General features: G+C 56.2%; 2 protein-coding genes across 2 annotated transcripts; both read right to left on the reverse strand.

Moving 5' to 3' along the window:
• Positions 1 to 1,505: 1,505 nt before the first annotated feature.
• Positions 1,506 to 13,860, reverse strand: LOC130030773 (transmembrane emp24 domain-containing protein 11). Its single transcript, XM_056122120.1, has 5 exons — positions 13,737 to 13,860; positions 9,286 to 9,386; positions 3,213 to 3,338; positions 2,098 to 2,244; positions 1,506 to 1,655 (listed from the first exon to the last, which is right to left on the reverse strand). The coding sequence occupies exons 1-5, from the start codon at positions 13,858 to 13,860 to the stop codon at positions 1,506 to 1,508; spliced, it is 648 nt and encodes a 215-aa protein (XP_055978095.1).
• A 2,376-nt stretch (positions 13,861 to 16,236) lies between these two features.
• SPON2 (spondin 2) lies at positions 16,237 to 18,399 on the reverse strand. The gene is made up of 5 exons (XM_056121888.1): positions 18,182 to 18,399; positions 17,885 to 18,108; positions 17,178 to 17,369; positions 16,930 to 17,101; positions 16,237 to 16,430 (listed from the first exon to the last, which is right to left on the reverse strand). Exons 1-5 carry the CDS (start codon positions 18,384 to 18,386, stop codon positions 16,246 to 16,248), a joined length of 978 nt encoding a protein of 325 aa, XP_055977863.1. The 5' UTR covers positions 18,387 to 18,399; the 3' UTR covers positions 16,237 to 16,245.
• Between the last annotated feature and the right edge of the window lie 2,700 nt (positions 18,400 to 21,099).

Below are 21,099 nucleotides of genomic sequence, written 5' to 3' on the forward strand. Positions count from 1 at the left end.
CGCTGGCGGTTGTCTTGGTGCCTGCTCCGTGTCACGCATGTGTACATGGTAGGCCCTGCACCTGCACGCCAGGAACCTAGCCCACCGAAACCTGTGCTGCTAGCGACTGCCTGGGACCCCTGCATTGAAAATACGGGCTTGTGGGCAGTGCAGGGAGAGGAACAAGCCTCCGAGGGGCCGTCAGAGAGACTGTGGCTAGCGTGAGTGACCCCAGGAGAGTTGATATGCACAGGCCTGGTCAACCAGGGTCCGGAGAGAACGCACCAGTGACCCTTTCTGCAGATGTGGGGGATGTGGGGCACTTGGAGGTAGGGAACCAAGGGCCATGATCTCAGCACGGAGTGGCCTGGAGGAAGGAGTGCACATACAGGAAAGCCAGTGACAGGGAGGAGGGGACATGTACGAGAGCCTCAGGTGGGCCAGAACAGGGAGGCGGTGTTCAGGAAGACCAGGAGCACAGGAGAAGACCTCTAGGCTCCTGGGAACCGTGCTGCCTGGCACGGCCACTGCGCATTGGTGTGTGGTGGGTGCAGGCTACCCAGGGAGGCCAGGTCCTGTAGCGCCCACGCTGTGCTGACACCAACGAGAATAGGGGCTGACCAGGTGGGCACCCAGTCAGAAAAGCTGCCTGGAAAAGCTTGTGGGGAGACCAGCTGCCATCCGCCCCCGGAGACAGGAAGGCTGAGTGGGCTGATAGGGACAGCGAGCATGGCCTTGGCCCCAGAGCACTGTGCTCTGGTCCAGCTGAGATGGTTTTGAGAGCAGAACACACCTGGTCTGCAATAGAACATATTAGAAAGGAGCGCACATGCCTCTGTTAATCAGTTGCTACATAGGCTGGAAGATAGCTCATGAGGTGGAGTGCCTAGCATGTGTGCAGTCAAGTGCTCACTCTGGCCATAGTGCTAGCCTCCCAGTCCAGCCTCCCAGCCCAGCTCTGCCAAGTTGCCCTGGTAGCTTCCATGCATTCGGTGAGGTGAGCCCTGACCCATCAGAAACGTACCTTTGGGTGCCAGGAGTGGCCCTTGTGAAGAGCCTTCTAAGCTAATCACACCCTGAATGGTGATATCTAAGGGTTAGCTATGTCCAGAGCAGTGTCATAACCCACAGTGTCATTGGTAACATGAACTCTTTCCAAACATTAAGACCTTCACCTTTTTACCTCTCTGGTCCTAGGGACCCAACCCAGGGCCTCGAATATCCAAAACCTGTCCTCTAGCACTGAGTCATCTGATCACAAGAAAGCTGTCAGTGTGGTAGTCAGGAAACCTCAGTTTTTCATATATAACTAACCTTTTATCTATTGGATTCTGCTGATACAGCCCAGCGCTGAAATATTAATTGTAATATCTAGTCCATGCAGTTCAGAAGCTGCATTGTCACAGGAACATTTTACCGGTGCTTTAAGGCCATTGGATTAATTTAACAACCATGAAGATACCTAATTACAAATGTGTTTTGAGACACTCAAATGTAGCAGGTAGTTATTTGTCTTTATTAATACCTTAAACAAGCTTCTTAGCTATAAAAAAATCTTTCAGGTGCTTCATTTGAAAAATTCCAACTGTGATAAAGATCAGCATTTGCGCAAAAGCCCACCATAGGACGTTGCTGTTTGTGTCTTCACTGGTCATCCGGAATCTTTCCTCACGGTCCTGTGCCAAAGACAAGGCTGAGTGGGCCACAGAGCTCAGCCCCCAGCTCAGGGCTGCAGCAAGTGCGTGTGTGCTGCGAAGGAGAGGGACCACAGGACGGCAGTTTGGGTTTTCTGAAGGGGTAGCCAGCCAAAGCCATGGCACAGTGGCCCCTTGGAAATGCGTGCTTTTGAGGTCAGAGACCAGTGCCTTGATCCTGGTGTGTTTTAGTTGTCACTGCCACAAGCACATTGCCTGATAAGAGTGACTAGACATTGGCGTGGTGCCTAACTCACCTGGCTGAAGCCTCTTCGGGGAGGAGCACCAGCAAAGGTGACAGGCCAGCTCAGGAACAAGCCCACTCAGGGACACGCCAGCCCTGCCTACGAGCAGTGGCCTGTGCGCTCCCTCAGCGGCTCAGTCCATCCCCCAACATAGACCACCGGGGAGTGTGGGGACCTACCCGCTGATAGTTCTGCTCTCTGACTATCTGCTCCATCTCCTCAATCAGGTGTTCCAGCTTGAAGCTGACTTCGTTGACCTTGTCCTTTGCTTGAGCGATGGCTGCATCCAGGTCATGCTCCCCAACGCGGACCTCTAAGTGGACCCGCTGTAAGACAGCATGCAAATAGCACCTCCCCCTCCCTCCCTGCCCTCCCCACTTCCCTCCTTGCCCTCTCCTCCCTTCTCATGCTCCCCTCCCCCTCCCTTCTTACCCTTACCTCATCTCCTCCCTTTCTTACTCTCCCCTACCTTCTCCCCTCCCTTTTTTTTCTGTTTGTTTTGGTTTGGGAGTCAAACCCAGCAGTGCTGAGGGCTTCCTCCTGGCGCTATGTTAGGGATTACTTCTGGAGGGCTTGGGGGACCATTTGGGGTGCCAGGAGAGAACCTGCATTGGCCTCACGCACGGCAGATGCCCTGCCCACTGTGCTATCATTTGGGCCTCCTCCCCGCCTCCTTGCCCACTCCTCCCTCTCCCCTCCTTTCCCTTCATCTGCCCCTGGTCTCACTGCCACACTGGGTCCACACTGGGTTCCATGTTAAGCCCAGCGCTCCCCCTGCTGGTCACCTGCTCGCTCTTTTAGAGGCTACACTTAACTCTTTGGCAAATGCCTCTGGTCCCATACTGTAGCACTGTAGCACTGTCCTCCCATTGTTCATCGACTTGCTCCATTTGCTCCAGCGGGCCCAGTAACGTCTCCATTGTGAGACTTGTAGTTACTGTGTTTGGCACATCTAAGACGTCATGCAGTCCCATGCTATTCTCAGGAAAACTTTCTTACTTGGAACTATGTAGCTGTGTCTGTAGTGTCTGTAGTTTCTAAGCACAAGTCCACTTAGAAACTAGGATGATCTCATTCTGCTGTCAGTGTTATTGATTGGAACTCCATCATTAAGCCCCTCAGCTTCTGCTGCTTTCGAGCCCGAGTGATCACAGGACTTCCCTTGCGCTTGAGCTTTCTGTTCTTCAGCCTGCGCTCAGGCTGCCTGTGAACCCCACCAAGTGCTCGGGCCCTCTGGTCTCTGCGCTAATGTTGATGCCACTGTTGTGTCTCCCAATGGGCAGCACATACTCACCAACTTACTCCCTCCAAACGACACAAGTCTTGTGGAGTTGGATTCTAAGCAAATGATGTGCTCCCCAGGCGAATGGGAAGTGAAGTGGAAAGTTCCTTGTGAGCTGTATAACTTGGACAGTAACACCTAGAGCCAAGGATTGCCATAGTTAAACTTCTTGTTCTCTATTTGCCATTTTGGTTTGGTTTGGGGGCCACAACCAGCGATGCTCAGGAGTTACTCCTGGCTCTGCACTCAGGAATTACTACTGGCAGTGCTCAGAGGACCCTGTGGGATGCTGGGATTAAACTCAGGTCGGCCGTGTGCAAGACAAGTGCCCTACCTGCGGTACTATTACTCAGGCTCCTCTACATGCCATTTTAAAAGATAAATAGCTCCCTCATAATTTAGTAAAATTCAAAAGGAAAAAAAGACAGCCAGTATCTATGAAAAATATTCCCCCTTCCAAGGAATCAAGGAAATCCAAAACATATAATAACCCTTGCTGGTGAACATATTAGTGATGGTTAAAAGAAGCTGAGTGTGTTATGAGGAACACCCTCCACACTGTTGGACTGTGCAACCATTGTTGGTGAATTGTTTTTCATCTAACAGTCCCAAGAGAAAAATGTTTGACCACATACATGAATAGTGGAAAGATATATCAAAAGAGATGCACAAGCAAAGTTACATGTGTAAGTCTCCCCTGGGTTAGAACACACTTGCATTTAGAGGAAGCTTAATGCCTATCTGGGGGCAGAGGGGTGGTAAACTGCTGGGAAAGTCAAAGAGGAGCACCTTGCTTCAGAGCACGAGGCTGTCTCACCACCCATACACCGGAGGGGCCAAAGCACCCTGGCTCTCATGTTCTGTGAATTGCAGCGCCTGAAAGTGGACTCCCGTCACCATTCATTTTAACAGCTAAAGAAGAGATACTGGGGCCAGAGCGATAGTACTGCAGGCGGGGTGTTTACCTTGCACGCAGCTGCTCTGCGTTCAAACCCCAGAACCCCATATGATCCCCTGAGCCCCACCAGGAGCGATCCCTGAGCACAGAGCCAGGAGGATGACCTGAGCACTAAGAGGTGTTTTGAGAGACAGAGGAGTCATGCAGAATTCCTGCATGAGAAAGAACAGTGCGGGCTGTGGGGCAGAAAGGAGAGGAGGAAAGCTGAGTGCTGGAGAGAGAGCTGCTGCAGAGCGAAGAGTGAGGAGAAGGGAAGAAGGGGCACAGCAATCAGGTTGCTGTCCGTAATTTGTTTTTGTGACTGCTGCAGCTGGTGGAGCTGTGCCTAAATGAGCTGTTTAGTGCTAGTGGAGGCTGGAGAGGTAGTATCGCAAGGAGGGAGCTTGCCTTGCACGCTCCTAACCCTGGTTTGATCCTCAGCACCCCATATGGTCTCCTGAGCACCATCAAGAGTGATTCCTGAGTGCAAAGCCAGAAGTAACCCCTGAACATTGCCTAGTGTGACCCAGGGCAAAAATAGACACTAGTTAATAAAAGAGCTGGAACAGAGGACCTAGGGGAATCAGTGTGTACTCTGACTTGCAGTCCACAAGAACCCAGAGCAGGAGGACTGGACTCTGCATCCCATGACAGTACCCTAAAGGAGAAGGAAGACTCTCACTCTGGCCCTATTTTATGTAGATTTAATTCCAAAACCAAAAAACATTCTTAACTAAATGAAAGTAAAAATGGTGAAAACGGGGCTGGAGTGATATAGCACAGCGGGTAGGGCATTGCATTTGCCTTACATGCGGCTCACCCGGGTTCGATTCCCAGCATCCCATATGGTCCCCCAAACACAGCCAGGAGTAATTTCTGAGTGCACGAACCAGAAGTAACCCCTGTGCATCGCTGGGTGTGATCCAAAGAGCAAAAAAAAAATGGTGAAAACAAAACATTTTAAAAAAGAAGTACCTGACAGACTTTTAGAGCATTAGAGAAGAGGGGAAAAAATCACCTGTTTCCACCTTAGGAAGAAAAAGGGGTCAGAGCAATAATACAGTGAGTAGGACACTTGTCTTGCACATGACCAACCTGGGTTTGATCCTAAGTACCCTGAGCACTACCAGGAATGATTCCTGAGTGCAGAACAGGAGTAACCCTGAGTACTGCCAGGTGTGGCCCAGAAACAAAAAATGAAACAGACAAAAAATGATCCCAGCTAGAGGTTTTATTTTATTATCTTTTCAAGGGAGTGACTTTTATTTTTTTGTTTCTTTTGCTTTTGGGCCACATTTGGCGATGTGAAGGGGCTATTATTCCTGGTTCTGTGCTCAGGGCTCATTTCTCCTGGGATTTGGGGGACCATATGGGATACCGATGTCAAACCCGGGTTGGCCACATACAAGATAAGCACTTTATTTGCTGTACTATCCTCCAACCTCTGGCTTTTATTTTTATTGATTTTTTAATTACTGAGTTTTAATTTAATTGACTTGAATATGTGATGCCTGAAATTGAACCTGGGTAAGTCACGTGCAACCAAGTGCCTTACCCACTGTATTATCTCTCAGTCCTGGCATCATTTTGTCTCAGACCCAAGAGAGGGACATCAGTCAGTCGGGCATGGAGGAGCACTGTGAATAGCTGTGCGCCACACTTAGAGGGTTCCATGTAGTAGGCTAGTCCCCTGGAAAACACATTTCAAACACACAGAAGAAACTTTCTGAGCTGACCTGTAGCTGTTAAGAGACAAAGTCAATAATAGCTTCAGGTCCGCATGAGCTCCCTGGTGAACCCCAAGCAAAGGTTTCAGAGAGAAGCTGTACTTATAATCTCAGTTACTTCCATATCTTCCAGAGATCAAGAGGAAGACTCCCTAACTCATTCACAGACACAAAAAGTTCTCAACAACTTATTAACCAATCAAAGCCAAAAAATGCATAAAAAGATGTCAAAGAATTATGTATCTTGGGCTGGAGCAATAGTACAGCATGTTGGTCATTTGCCTTTCACGGCTCTGACTAGGTCTGATCCCCGGCACCACATATCACCCTGAGCGCCCTGAGATCCACTCTCAGCTCCACTCAGAGTAATACCTGAATGCAGAGCCCGGACAAAGTCCTAAGCACTGCCCAGTGTAGCCCAAAAACAACTACAAAATTATACATCTCAACCCAGGAATATTTCATCCAGGTATCAAAGCTGGTTTCATGTTTGAAATCTAATGAGTGGATTCACCCCGACATGAGGTTACAGAAGAACGGTTGGAGAGATAGTACAGTGGGTAGGGCACTTGCCTTGCACGCAGCCAACACCGGTTGAATCCCCAGCATCCCATATGGTCCCACAGAACCACTAGGAGTAATTCCTGACTGCAGAGCCAGGAGTAACCCTGAGCAATGCTGGGTGTGATCCAAAAATAAAATAAATTTATAAAGAGGTTGCCAATGTCATGGATGTCTCCCTTCTTGAACAGTAGTACGGTCCTGCTGGTTTTCCACTGGGACGGAACCTTGCATTCAGACAGGTAGCGAGTGAAGAGCCGAGCCAGTGTATTGATGAGTACTGATGGCAGGTTCTTCAGGTGTTCAGGTCTGACCTTGTCTGGGCCGGATGCTGTTTGTTTCTTTACCGACGAAATGACGTGTCGGATTTCGGAAGGGAGAACGTTGGGAATGACATATCCATCCTGTGGAATTTGGTATGTCGGCAAGTGGACATGGCTATCGAAGAGATTTGAGTAGAAGTCATGGATAATCTTCTCCATTGCCGTTCTGGAGGATGTGATGGATCCATCAGGACGTCGGAGGGCAGTCATCTTGGTCTTATAGTTGGCGAAGGACAGGCGGGCGTTACGAATACTTTTCCCGGCTTCTGCCGCATCTACCAGTACTTCTGCTCTTCTCTCTTTGAGGTCTTCCTTGATCGCATCTCTGCACTGCTTTGCAAGCTCGGACGTTAGCTTGCGGTTGCCTGAGGCATGCGCCAAACCACGCTGGCGAATTAGCTCAAGAGTTTTCGAAGATAGGCGATTTTTTGTGGCTATCTCTCTCTTGGCGTTCCTCGCACATTCATGGAGGTGCTGAACCAGTCGATCGTATTCCTCGTCAATGTTGTCAACAATGGCATCTTCCCATGTTGCCACAATAGTACCAAACATCAGCCAAGCGGCACAAATGCTGGCCGACTTTGACCGTGAGTGTGGAAAGGTAGGACTACAGCTGAATCTTACGAAGACAATGTTTATGAGAAACAGCCTCGTTCCTGACGCCCCATTCGCTCTCAATGGAACGACCATCTCCGAATGCAACAGCTATGTGTACCTAGGTCGAGAGGTCAACATGACAAATGACCTGGCACCTGAGCTGCGCAGGAGGAAGAGAGCGGCTTGGAACGCCTTCAAGAATGTCAAAGAAATAGCTAAGAGGACGAAGAACCTCCGGCTCCGGGCACATCTCTTTGATTCCACTGTTCTTCCTGCATTAACATATGCCTCGGAGACCTGGGCCCTACGCAAACAAGATGAGAACGCTATTCAGGTCTCACAAAGAAGAATAGAAAGAGCTATGCTTGGAATATCACGTTTCACTCAAATGAGAGAAAGAATCCGGAGTTCTGACATCCATCGACGATCAAGGATCAGGGACGCTGTCTCATTTGCCAAGGTGTCGAAAATCAGATGGGCTGGTCACGTAATGAGATTTAAAGACGACCGTTGGACTAGAGCTGTTACTGATTGGATTCCACGGGATGTCAAAAGACCGCGTGGCCGCCCACCTACCAGATGGTCAGACTTCTTCGTCAAGATCATGAACGATCGGTTTGAGGCCCTTCATGTTCCCGGAGCAAACAGATGCCATTGGGCTACACTAGCACGCGACAGGGACAAATGGAGACGTTACTGGCGCCCGCTCGAGCAAATCGACGACTAACGGGAAGTTAAGTGATTAAGTGATGATTAAAGAGGTTACAAAAGAAGCACCCCCAGGATCAGAACCACAGATAGAAAAGCAAGAACCAGCTCTGGAAGCCATTGGTGGGACTCAGTAAACAGAGAGTATGTGCACAGGAACTTCTTCCACTCAGGAAGGAACTGGTGTGGCATTGGGGCCATGGGACTCCTGCATGCAGAGAAAAGGATGGAAACAGATCCTGCCCTCCACGGGAAGTCACTAGCAGGCTTCTGGGAATGGACAGGGTAAACGCCTGCTCTATGCCTCAGAACCGAGAGGCATGAGGCTGGGCACATCTCAGACACACTGTCAACACATCTGTCACACAAGACTTAGCCAGAGTGGGCAAGGGACCTGGAAAGAGAATATATACCCCAGAACAAGTTGCCTAAAAGGCAGGTGAAGCTGCACATAGACCCACAGTGGACAAACACCAGACAGATGTCCCTGCAGGCGGAATTGAGATGCAGATTGTCCACACTGCGCTAATCTGCACACTTAGGAGACCTGTGTGGTGAGCCCACCTGCTGCCGGCCAGGCAGGGAGAGGCAGGAGCTCTCCCCTATCCATAGGAATGCTCGGGGGCGGGGGCTGCATCGAGAGCAGAGTCGTTTTGTGAAGAGACTCGGTCTGCTGTTGTGAAGATGACCTGCATTTACCCTATGGTCCGTGGCCATGCTGCTGCCCAGACAAAGTAGGGACTGTCCATGGGAAAATGTGCCCATGGGCATCTGTGGCAACTGTCTTCAGGACTGCCGAAATTCTAAGGTTTGGCCTTCCTGCAGGCTGTGTCCCTCAGAGATAGCGAGGAATGTGAGTCAGGCTGGAGAGAGAGCAGGAAGCGAAGTGCTGCCCTGCAGTGAATCCCCAGCCCCACAAGTGATCTCCTGAGTACAGAGCTTGGAGGAGCCCTTGCACACCACCAGGTGTGGCCCCCCAAACCAACAAACACACACAAACACAAAAAGGAGTGCAGATTAAGCCATGGGAGCACGTGGACAGGAGCCAGGACTCAGAGAGCGGGCAGTCTGGAAGGCTGCCTGCTGAGCCCACACATGTGAACTCCCAGGAAAGGCAGGGCATGGCTGCTGCAAGGCTCAGAGGTGGCTAGGGGGCCAGTGTGGGTGAGTGGTTGGGAGGTGTGCAGGGAGATGGCCCATTTCCTGCTCCAGAGCCTGGGTGAGCAGCTTACCTCTTCATTGTAGGTGGAGACCGTGACAAACATTCCCAGGCCAGGGGCAGATTCCAGAAAGTCCTGTCTGCCCATGTCCCATTGTTGAGTCTTGAAGGTGCCTGTTTCGAATGTGCAGAGGCTTATCATGAGGAAACGCAGCAAAGTCCCACTCAGCCTGTGCTGGGCGAACTGTTTCTGCTCACACACACTGCAGAGCTGGTGCATCTAAGCAGCTCCCTCTTGGTCAGGAGCAAGTGTGGCATGACAGGAACCCAGAAGGGACGAAGTTCTTGGCCTCCCCCATCTGTCATTTCACCCCACCTCAGATCCCTCTTCAGAAAAAGGGGGGACTGACCACCCCCACAGAGCCTCACAGTCAAGAGCTCTGCTGAGCAATGGTCTGGTCCCATTGGCTACTTCAGGGCCAGGGTCAGGCCAAGGACGCCGCCCCCCCCTGCCTTCAGAACGCCCTGCCTCTGCAGTTGTGCCCCGCTGGTGTGGTTGCTCCCACCTGTGTCCCACCAGCACCCAGCCCATGAGGCAGACCCTTCTGCACCCACACCCCCAGCTTTTTTTTTTTTGCCTTTTGGGTCACACCCAGCAAGGTCAGGGGTTCCTCCTGGCTTTTGCACTCAGGAATCACTCCTGGCAGTACTCGGGGAACCATATGGGATGCTGGGAATCGAACCCAGGGCGGCCACGTGCAAAGGCAAATGCCCTACCCGCTGTGCTATTGCTCCAGTCCCACTCCCAGGAACTTTTGAAGGCTTCTGGGGGTCTGCCTCGCGGTGCCTGCAGAGGGCGTCCACGCACACTGCTGGTTCAGGAGCTGTCTGAGCCCTGGGCTGAGCAGAGGCGTCAACTCAGCAGCTGAGGGTTGCCTGGACTCACGGGTTCTAAACAGAATCAAAGGAGCTATAGCTGTGATCAGGCCCCAAGTCCACTCCTGGCCCTGCAGGAACCCCCAGCACCTCTGGGCTCAAGTACCAGACCGTGGGGCCCACCAGGTCCCTGAGCACTGCTCTGAGAGCACTCCCCAAGTATCTGTGGTTCTCAATCATTCAGTGTGAATGCAGTGCCACGCACCACGATTCAAGATCACCTGAGTGTTCATAGCAGCCCTAAGCAGGTAGATGCCATTTTCATAGGATTTTACAGAGGCTGGGAGCAAAACAAGAGACGGAGCCCTGGCCAGGAGCCAAGGCCTCACAGCTCCCACCAGACAGTCTCTTGGCACCCTTCAGGGGCCATTTGAAGGTGTCGCTCAGCCCAGGACTCAGACAGCTGCGTGCTCAGGGCTCTGCAGCCGCAGGAAGAGGAGCCAGCAGGGCCAGGCCCTGGGGTTTACCCGGGATGGGGAGGATGCTCTGTGCTAGGTCGAGGGCAGGGACGACACAGTTGGTCAGTGCTGGCTGCTGCCAGGCGGCCAGCAGCACACAGGAGACGGCTCAGGGGCTGGGGAAGGGGACTGCGGCAGGGATCACAGCTGGCTGCCCAGCACTCGCCGGGGACTTCGGCGTCACCTGGAACCTGAGTGGGTCTGCAGAGGGGCCAGTGTGGCATCTCCAGGGCTCACATGGGAGCTCAGTCACCGCCCTGAGGAGCCTGCACTTCCCAAACTCAGACTCACCCTGTCCTGCTTCCAAGTCATGGCTCCCTGCTCTGCAGCTTCAGGGACTGGAGGGGAGGGGTCGCTTCTGTGACTGGAGGCCCACCGGGGAACCAGGGACCCCGGGGCTGCTGTGACCCCTGGCATCCTCCCTACTGTAATCCTGGGCCCCTCCCCGACTATGTGCATCTGGAAACCATTGGAACCTTTGAAAGAGAGAGCCGGCAGCAAAGGTGGTTTGTTAGCTTGGAATGCTGAGGTTCCCTCTGCTGCTGCCTTGGTCCAGCAGGGGCCCACACAGCTGCCCTGAGTGCCAGTCTCCTTCCCTCTCGGCAGTCTGGGCTGTCTGACCCGGGCCTTCCTCAGGGGTCTCTACCAAGCTCCACAGTTGTGTGGCTGTGTGGGTATTTCTGCAGGCTGGCATGAGACTGTGGGGCAGCCTCATGAGAGGGTGCAGCAGGGACAGCACAGGCTCACCATCCCCCAGTTCTGAAAGCCCAAATGGGGTGTTGAGGTTCAGGTAAGGAGACCCCAGGACTGGCCAGTGCTCAGTTTTCCCTGTGACACCAGGTTCCTGGGCTTCTGGCTGTCTCCAGAGTCCTGACCCATTCTCCATGCAGCTGGTAACTGACTAAACTCATCCCTAGAACCTGTCCAGACCCACACCACCTCAGAGCTGAAGAAAGGGGCATACCACAGAGTGCCCGAAAGGTGTGTGTGGTGTGTTTATCAATTTTCAGTCTTGATGATCTGAAAGGCATGGAAGGGTGAACATATCCTGAAGGCAAAAATGTCCTGGAGGTGAGAATAGTGTTTTGGAAGTGAGAATAGTGTCCTGGAGGTGAGAATAGCATTTTGGAGGTAAGAATAGTGTTCTGGAGGTGAGAATAATGTCCTGAGGTGAGAATAGTGTCCTGGAGGTGAGAATAGCATTTTGGAGCTGAGACTAGTGTTCTGGAGGTGAGAATAATGTCCTGGGGTGAGAATAGTGTCCTGGAGGTGAGAATAGCGTTTTGGAGGTGAGAATAGTGTCCTGGAGGTGAAAATGATGTCCTGAGTGAGAATAGTGTCCTGGAGGTGAGCATGTCCTGAAGATGAGCATGTTTTTGAGGTGAAGGCAACACTCTGGAGGTAAGCACATCCAGGTGGTGTTGTGGAGGTGAGAACAGCGCCCTGGGGGTGAGCACATCTGGAGGTGAGCATGTCCTGGAGTGCTTGCTCTCTGAACTGCTTCCTTTGCCGTGGTCAGTGCCCTGCTACTTGTTCTGGGAAAGGTGTGGCTGCTGAAGGGAGCCATGAGGTGGGGCACACAAGGGACCCCACACAATCCCAGCCCTTCCCAGGCCCAAAGCCCCCTGGGGCCCATGCGCAGCAGGAGTTAGCCAGGAGAAGTATCAGAACAGAGTGCTGGGTGTTGCTGGGCTCTTTCTGGGGGTGCATGCTTGCTGTGGTGTGCTGATGTAAGGGCAATACCAGAGTTAGAGGAAAACTGAGGCTGAGTGGCCCTCCAGGGGCTGGAGCAATAGCACAGTGGGTAAGGTGTTTGCCTTGCACGCAGCCAACCCGGGTTTGATTCCCAGCTACCATATGGTCTCCCGAGCACCGCTGGAAGTAATTCCTTGAGTGCATGAACCAGAAGTAACCCCTGTGCATCGCTGGGTGTGCCCAAAAAGAAAAAAAGAAGAGTGAACCTCTGTGGCCGATTCTCGGAGCTGCTCCTGAACCTGCGTGGGACTCCTGAGCATCCACCCCTCCCACTGTGCTTCGTCTTCTCCTTTCTTCCCCTGTCCCTTAGACTGGGTTTGTCCTGAAAACGGCCTTTGCTGAAGGCTGCTGCATGGCCATGTGCCCTTATAGCACGTCCTAAAGCGAGGTGGGCTCCTGTGCTCCCCGGCTGGGCACTGAGGCCTCCCACATGGGCTCATGAGCAGAAAGTGAGGACGTGTGCCCTGGTGGGCTGCAGGTCTGGAGCCCCACGTCCTAGGCAGGATTGTCCAGGAGCTGAGGGAGGTGACTGGTCAGGCAAGCTCAGGCCTGTCCTCGAACAGTGCAGCGAGTCCAGCGGGCAGCCTTTGCAGTGGACCTGCAACTGGTAGGTACAGGCCAACACTGCAGTCTTGTTGCCGGTGGGCAGGCTAGAGGTTGCCAGCAGGTGGCCGTGGGCAGGTGGCATCACTGCTGTCTGTCCCTGTGTCTCTCCCAGTCACCAGGTGGTGCACAGGGACACGCATGGTGGGGCTGGCCTGAGCTGCTCAGACGAGGGTTCTGTGTGGGTATTGCCGCCGTATCTGTGGGTCCACACCCACCCCGACGGGTCCTCAACTTGCGCCTTCCTGAGCGCTGCCCCCCTCGGCATCCCCACACCACAGTTCCTGCTGCAGCACAGTCTAGAACAGTCCTTGACCAAATGCCACCAGGATAGGCAGGAGGGCTCGGGCTTGGTTCCTGCAGAGGACACCTGGAGTGTCACCAGCCCTGTCCTGCTGCACTGTGTGAAGTTCAGGGCCCATGGGGCAGCAGGAGAGTTGGAGTCGGGGCAGGATCCTGCCTGGGGACTAGGTCAGCTCCGCGTGGGGAACCCCTGAGGAAGCAGCCGGGGGCAGCCAAGGTCCGCACTGTTCCCACAGTGCAGTGGGGCCACGGCCCACCACAACCCACAAATTCCCAACCACTGCTCTCTGGAGTTTTCAGCCTCAATGCCTGTGAGTTGGGACCCCAGAAAGCCTGGGAATGGAGAAACAGCGGTGGTTCTGGGGTGCACTCTGCAATACCCTCTGTCTGTCCCCACTGGCTTTGCATGCCAGAGAAAGGGGGAGGGGTGCTCTGGGGTCATCCTGCCCTGTCCCTGGATACACCCTACCTGTGATCAGTGTGTTGCTCGGGATGTCCTCAATGATGCATTTCTCCTCCCGCTCTGCCATGTGGAAGTAAAAGGCGCTCGTGAGAGAAAACCAAACTGTGAGCAGAAACATTCGGACTTGCATTTCTGCCACCGCTGTGGGCTGCCGCCACGCTCTGATTAACAGAGGGACACTGAATGTCACTGCCGTCTGCTACTACTTTCTGTGGGAAGTGGCAGCTGGGTCCCTGGGCAGGGGCAGCAGGGACAAAGATGACGTAGCTCAGTCTTCCTGAGTGGCCCAGGGCTACCTTGTGGGAAGAGGGACAGGTGGGACGGAAGGGATGGGCCCCACGTGCTGAAGGCAGAAACCAGCAGGAGGGCAGGGAGGACTTCCGGGTGTCGTGAAGCAACAAATGTAGGTGACAGGGAGAGGGAGACAGGGCAGTGGGCACAGAAAAAGGGGGAGAGGGACAGGGTGTGAGGAAGAAGGTGGGGGAGGGAGGAGAGAAGGAGGGGCCAGGGAGATGCAGGAGGGGAAGGGGAGTGGTGTGTCTGGCCCCTGTCCTGAGGGTGCCCGGGACCCTGACTGGTGGCCTCCCTGCACATGGAGGCCCTACACACACTGCATCTCTTCTGTACTCTCATTCCAAGGCATCACGCATGAACAGTTCCTCAGCCCTCACAAATACCCTGTCTCCACTGGGTGCCGTGTTCACAGCCTGTCCAGTCTGCACAGCAGCGGTCTTTGCGCGCAAGCACATGCTGGGAATCTGCGCTGGCAAGGCTAGAGGAGGCAGAGTACGAGGCACTGGCACAGCTGGGCACAGAGCATGCCAAGGTCCTTCCTGTGTTCTCAGTGAGGTATATACAAGGCTGGCTTAGATATACACACAGTCACACACGCACACTCATGCACACATACAGTCACACATGCACACACTTATATGCACATATGTGCAGTGCATGCACACACATGGGTACACTTACACACATGCACACACTCTTTTTAAAATTTTTTTTAGTTTAGGGCAACACCTGGTGGTGCTCAGGGGCTACTCCTGACTCTGCCCTCAGGAGAGGGCAATCATTCCTGGTGGTGTTTAGGGGACAGTATGGAATGACGAAGATCAAACGTAGGTCAACCTAGGTCAGCCACAAGCAAGGCAAACTCTCTCTACTGTACTATCATTCTGGCCTGATGCACACTCTCTTAAATATACTCACACTTTCTTACACACATGCATACCCACCATCACACACTCACACATGCACAAACATTTACACACACATACACACGGAGGATATCTACATCAGGAAGAATCCCTGAACTGTGCTGCACACTCCAGAGAACATATGCAGACAAAATCCCCAAAAAGTCCCCTCTGTTCACAAAGGCAGCCTGTTGCTCAGCAGGATTCAGCCCTGCCCCTTCCATGGCACTCAATGAGCATGGCCCTTGCTGAAAGAATATTCACAGGGGACTGTCTGCTTCCCAAGGCCCGCACTCAGGTGATCCCTAGGGGCGTGCATCTGTACAGGAAGAGGAAATTGAGTGCTGATGAGGAGCAGGTGAAGGGATGAAAGGTGGAAATAGAGGAGGCTGAGCCTAGATGGAGGAAATGACAGAAGAAATGGCGGAGACGGGAGAGGAGAAAGGGGAGGTGAAGTAAAGGAGAAGTGGGGGAGAGGGAAAGGAGGGAGGGGAAGTGTGAAGGTAGTGGAAGAAGGTGGGGGAGAGAAGAGGGTGGGGAGGAGTAAGAAGAGGGTGGGAGGAAGAGTAAGAGAGGAGGGCTGGGGAGGAGGAGAGAGGAGGGTTGGAAGCAAGGGGAGAGAGAGAAGTGCTGGGGAGTAGGAAGAGAGAGGGGAGGTAGGAGAGGAGAGAGGAGGATTGGGGAAGAGGAGAGAGAGGAGGGCTGGGAGGAGGAGGAGAGGAGGAGGACTGGGAGGAGGAGCGGACCGACCATGCACAGACATGTGATCCTCTGACGGCACAGCTGACTCCTGGGTGTTCTGTAGTTGGCTGCTTCCCTGTCAGCTGTCCCCAGGGCCCAAGAGCGCCTCTGCCTCGAGCCAGGAGATGCTCCTTCTGGAACTCTCCTGTTCGGTGACAGCTTCTAGACCACCCTCTAGGAGCCTGTGGGGCTGCAGGTGCCTGGGCACTGCCCCCTGGGATCCCCCTGCCTGATGGTGAGGCCATGTGGCAGCACCTGGTTTTATTTTGTCGTGTTTCATTTTATTGACCTGGGTGGTGCTGGGTCATCGAACCCGACCTTGCTCCAGCATAGGAGTGCCGTAGGTCTAAGCGCGTCCTACCCACTGCCCACCCCGGCCTGTGCTCCAGGACATTGTCCTGTATTTCAGGAAACCTGGCTTGGATCTCCAGGTTGGGGTGGCCCGGGGGGGGGGGGGGAGAGTGGAGTGGGTATGTCCCGAGGTAATAAATACAAGGGCACAGGCTTAGCATGGCTGTAGGCGGGCACCTGCGGCCCGCGCTGAGGGAGGGCGAGCTACGGGTGGCGCCGAGACGTCACACACAGTTATCAGGGGTGCACTCTGACTGTTCTCGAAGCTCTGGGCAAGGTGCGCCCTGGTTGGCAGGCTGCACACGCACGTAGCGGGTCCGAGTCTTGGAGCCCAGCTTCCCACAGGGGCCGTGGCACAGCCCCCAGGATGACCACAGGGACACCTCACAGTCCAGCGGCGTTTCTGGAGCTAGACGGGAGGAGAGGCCGTGAGAGGAGAAGGCTGGGAAACTTCCAGGCCCCTTAGAAGGAGCTGAAGACTGAGTCCCACATCCCGCAGCGTGCCCTCAGTGCCCAATGCACCCACTGGCAGGCAGACCCCCGGAGTCTGCTCAACCCCAACTCTCCCAGCCAGGGCACATTCCCCAGGGGCCGTCAAGGGTTGGATGAGTGACTGTCCCGGCCAAGATACAGGGTCCCTACCTGGCTCCACCTTCAAAAGCGCTCAGGAGGGCCAGCAGTGGGGTCTGCACCCCAAGACCCCTGCAGCCACATTGTCGATGCGGTGACCTCGTGGTCAAGGCTGGAGGGTCCTCAGGGCCCTGGCCCTGCAGGCACGCCAGCACTAGTGTGGTCCTTGCCACAGTGTCCCTCCTGGGCGGGCACGTCCGCCAATGAGGTGAGGGCAGGGCTGTCCCATGGCATCTCTCTTCCCCAGACTGCCCTCACCCAACCTGGCCCTGGCTCACCTGAGGGGCTGTCGGGGACCTCGTTGCCCGCGGGCCTCAGGTGCGGGGCGGGCGGGACGAAGGCCCGGGTGTGGCGCAGGCGCTCCAGGGTGACCCTGGCCATGGGTGGCAGGGCCTTGAGCCGCGGGTAGTAGAAGGAGTTGGCCGGGTGGCTGGGTGAGGAGGACGTGATCTGCGGACAGCAAGATGCTGGGCGCGGCCCCGGCCCGCCACCCGCTGCCCGCCGCCCGCCCCGGGCGCCCTCTCACCTCGGTCACCGGCTCCTGCGGGATGGTGGCGAAGTTGGGGGCTGAGAAGGTGAAGCCGCTGTCTGTGCCCGCGTCGTGCGGATACAGGTCCAGGGACACGCGCTCCTTCCAGCCGTCCCCGTCGCACAGGTTCAGGCTGTCCACGCCCACGAACCAGTCAGGGCTGGGCACTATGCGGACCACGAAGGACACCTGGGGGCCCACGCCGGAGCTCAGACCGGGACCTCCTACGCGCCGCGCCCATGGACTGGCCATGCCCACCACCACTATTCGCCGCCCACCTAGCAATGGCCCCGCCCATCTCGCCACAGCCCCGCCCCCGTATCTGTCCGCCCCGCCCAACTCGCCACAGCCCCGCCCCCGTATCTGTCCGCCCCGCCCAACTCACCACAGCCCCGCCCGCGCCTCTGTCCGCCCCGCCCACCACAGCCCCTCCCTTCCGCCTCTGTCCGCCCCGCCCACCTCACCACAGCCCCGCCCTTCGCCTCTGTTCGCCCGCCCACCTCACCACAGCCCCGCCCCCGTCTCGTCCGCCCCGCCCCCCCACCGCAGCCCCGCAGTCCCGCCCCTCCCTGCGGGCGCCCCCCCACGCCCTCAGTCCGCTTGGACCCGACTGCCCTCGCGGTCCCCGCACCCCGCTTCGCCGTCCCACTCTGCCCAAGTGCCCCTCGCCCGCCCCCTCGGGGCCCGCGTGCCCCAGCGCTCACCAGGGGGTGCCGCGGGTGCACCTCGAGCTCGGTGGCCGTGTGCCCGGTGCCGCTGGGCACGGCGGGCGCCGCGAACACCGCGTGCAGGCTCTGCAGCTGCTCCCCCGCCGCCTCCATCTCCCGCATCAGCGCCCAGGCCTCGCCGCGCTCCGCGAAGTCCCGCATCCCGTTGGTGACATACTGGCCCTTGTGCCACAGGCTGTAGTCGCTGCTGTGCGCCGCCCCTGGCCGCGGTGACAGCCGTGTGAGGTGGCGGCCACTCGCGCCCGCACCTGCCCGCGCCCCGCCGGCACTCACCCAGCAGCGACGACCACTGTGCGGGCGGCCGGAACAGCGGGTACTGCTTGGGGAAGGCCGCCTGGCTCCACTTGCCCGTGAAGGTGAGGCTGTACTTGGCCAGCGCCGGCGCCGTGCACGGCGACTCCGCGGGCTGCGGCTGGCCGGTCGCCGGCCCCAGCATGGCCAGCAGCAGGGCGCAGAGGGCCCGGCCCGCGCTCCCCATGGCCTGGGCGGAGGGAAAGCACTGGCACCGCCGGGTTCCCCGCGCCGCGCGCCCCGCCCCAGCCGGGCGCGTCGAGGACAGAGCCGGGGCCACGCCGCCCACCGCCCGGGGAAGGGGCCTCGCGCACGAGGCCCCCGACTCACCGCGGGCGACGCAAGGCGGGCAGGACGCGCGGCGACAGCGGACGGGGACAGCGCCCGGCCGGCTCCGAGGCAGAGGCGCTCCCGCGGCTGAGGTCACGCCCGTCCCGCCTGCCGCACCCCTTTCTTTGTCTTCCCTCCGCCCTCCCCCTGCGCCTCCCTCCCGGTCTCCTCCGTCCCCAGCCTCGGAGGAGGTGCCAGCGCCCGGCCGCGAGCAGAGCGGCACCTTCCCGGGCGGCGCAGCCACACCCTCGGCAGGGCGGGACCTGCGGGCTCAGCTTGGGGCGCCCTTTTCCGCCCCGTTCGGACGCACCGATCCCTGCTGCCCACCGGCGGGCTGAAGCTTGGCTGCGGCGCCCTCAGCTCCCACTCGCGGGGAAAGGGCTTCAGGAAGGACCCCCAGAAACCTGGGCGCCGCGTCCCCAGCGTAGGAGCTTTGGAAACGGCGCGTGGAACCGGGGCCCGCTGGTGTTTCACAGGGTCGCAAAGGTCAGAGAAGATAAGCGTGATCCCCAAGAACAGGGAGCAAGCTGATGGTCCAAGGCGCGTGTAGCCTCAGGAGTGTCCCTGGGCTAGGCAGCTTCCAAAGTGCATTTCCAGGGAGCCGTCACTCACACGGAAGCACCGAGCCTCAGGGACCTTGTGCTTCGAGGAGCCGCACAAAGCTCACGCCAGCAGAACCATGGTGTCCCGAGAAAACATGGGGCCAGAGCAATAGCAGTCCAGCTTGGGGCGGTTTGCCTTTCACACACCCGACCTGGTTCAATCCCCAGTACCCTATATGGTCCCCCGAGCATCACCAGAAACAATCCCTGAGCAAAGAGCTAGGAGTAACTCCTGAACACTGCTGGGTGTGACCCCCAAACCAAAAACAAGTGGTTTCCCGCAGCAGGCCCTGTCCTTGGTGTGTGCAAAGCTGTGCAGAAGACAGGGGGTGGCACCCCACCCCAGTGACCTCCGTGGAACAGCCATACAGCCTGTTCCCTTGCTGGCCCACTTCCGAGGCGCTTGTGGCCAGAGAGTGTTGCAAGGCTTCCGGGTGGCTCAGGGTGGCAAGTTCCTGCCTCCCTGAGTGGGTGGAGAGGGCCAGGACCTAGGCCAGGGCACCTTCCCTGTGCACTGCGCCTACCAGTATGATGACAAAAGTCTCAGAAAACCATTGTCTAGGCCTGCCAAAGGCCACCAGGACTGAGCCACTGTGACCTCTGTCACAGCATAATTTCCACACCTTTGCGGGGAACCAGGGTCTCCTGCTACTGCCGCCCCCTTCCTCTATCCGGGCTGGTTCTGGAAAGGCAGAACTGCCCCCACACAGCGTCACCCAGGGCAGCTCCCAGACTACAGCCTCTTCCCCGCTTCTGCACTCCACTCTCACTGTTTTTCCAAAGGCTATGCACCCCCAGCCTGCCCTCCTCAGCCTCCTCAGCCCGCCTTCCCTCCCCTCCTCTCCCAGAGTCTCCTTTCCTCACCTCCCCCTCTGCCCCTCCCCCCTCAGCCTCCTTCCCTCACCTTCTCCTCTATCTCCTCTCCCTCCACAACCTCTCAACTCTTCCTGCCTTAGCCTCCTCCCCTTATCTCCCCTTTGGCTTCCTCTCTTCCCTTCCTCCCCCTCAGCTTCCTCCCACCAGGTGTCCTTCCTTCCCCTCCTCTCTGTCCTCCTCTTCCCCTTCTGTCCCTCTTCAGCCTCCTCTCCTCCCCTGCTGACCTCCCCTCCTCTCCCCCTTCTCCTACCCTCAGCCCGCATGCTGTCTTATGTCCTCCTTCCCCTCAGCCTCCCCCATTCAATACCCCGCTTCTTGCATGTCCAGGAGGGCTTTAGAATCAGTGGAGTCCCCCAGACACCCCAGCACCCCTGGCTCTTGTCAGACGCATCCCTCTGATGGCAGCCCAGGCCCCATTACAGGTGGCAAGCAGTCTTCATATGCCATGCACCCTTAACGCTGGTTCCATCCAAGTGCAGACCCACTTCTAGTCCAGCACCATCAGGGACCCTCCTCCTAGCCAGTGCCTTGGGCAGAAAGGCCACAGCACCATGTCAGAAATGGCTCCAGATCCTGGAGTCTGGCAGAGTCGTCCTGCTGTCAAGTCAAGATGGACTTCATTTTGGTAGGACCCATTTCTGTTGGGTCGCTGCACACACGCAGATCAGGAAAGCTACAGGGCACACGACTTCCAGAATTTTCACCATCACTTCAATGTCCATCTGTCAAAGGAGTAATTAGCAACATGCAAAGCTTCAAGAAACGTGGAACAGGGGCTAGGACAGGCAGAGAGTCGCTGATGACAACTCTGTGGGGCTGGTCTTAAATACATTTCAAGGGGCTGGAGAGATAGTACAGAGGGGAGGATGTTTGCCTTGTATGCGGTTGACCTGGGTTCAATCTCTGGCACCCCATATAGTTGGTCCCCTGGGGACTACCAGGAGTGATTCCTGAGTGCTGAGCCAGGAGTAATCCCTGAGCATCGCTGAGTGTGGCTCCAAAACAAAACGAAGCACAACCATTTCAAGAACTAATGAAAAAATGTCTAAAGAATTAAGCTTGTGGGGCTGGAGAGATAGCCCAGCAGGTAGG

Source organism: Sorex fumeus, unplaced genomic scaffold (assembly GCF_029834395.1).
Source record: "Sorex fumeus unplaced genomic scaffold, SorFum_2.1 ptg000044l, whole genome shotgun sequence".
NCBI classification, from domain to species: Eukaryota; Metazoa; Chordata; class Mammalia; order Eulipotyphla; family Soricidae; genus Sorex; species Sorex fumeus.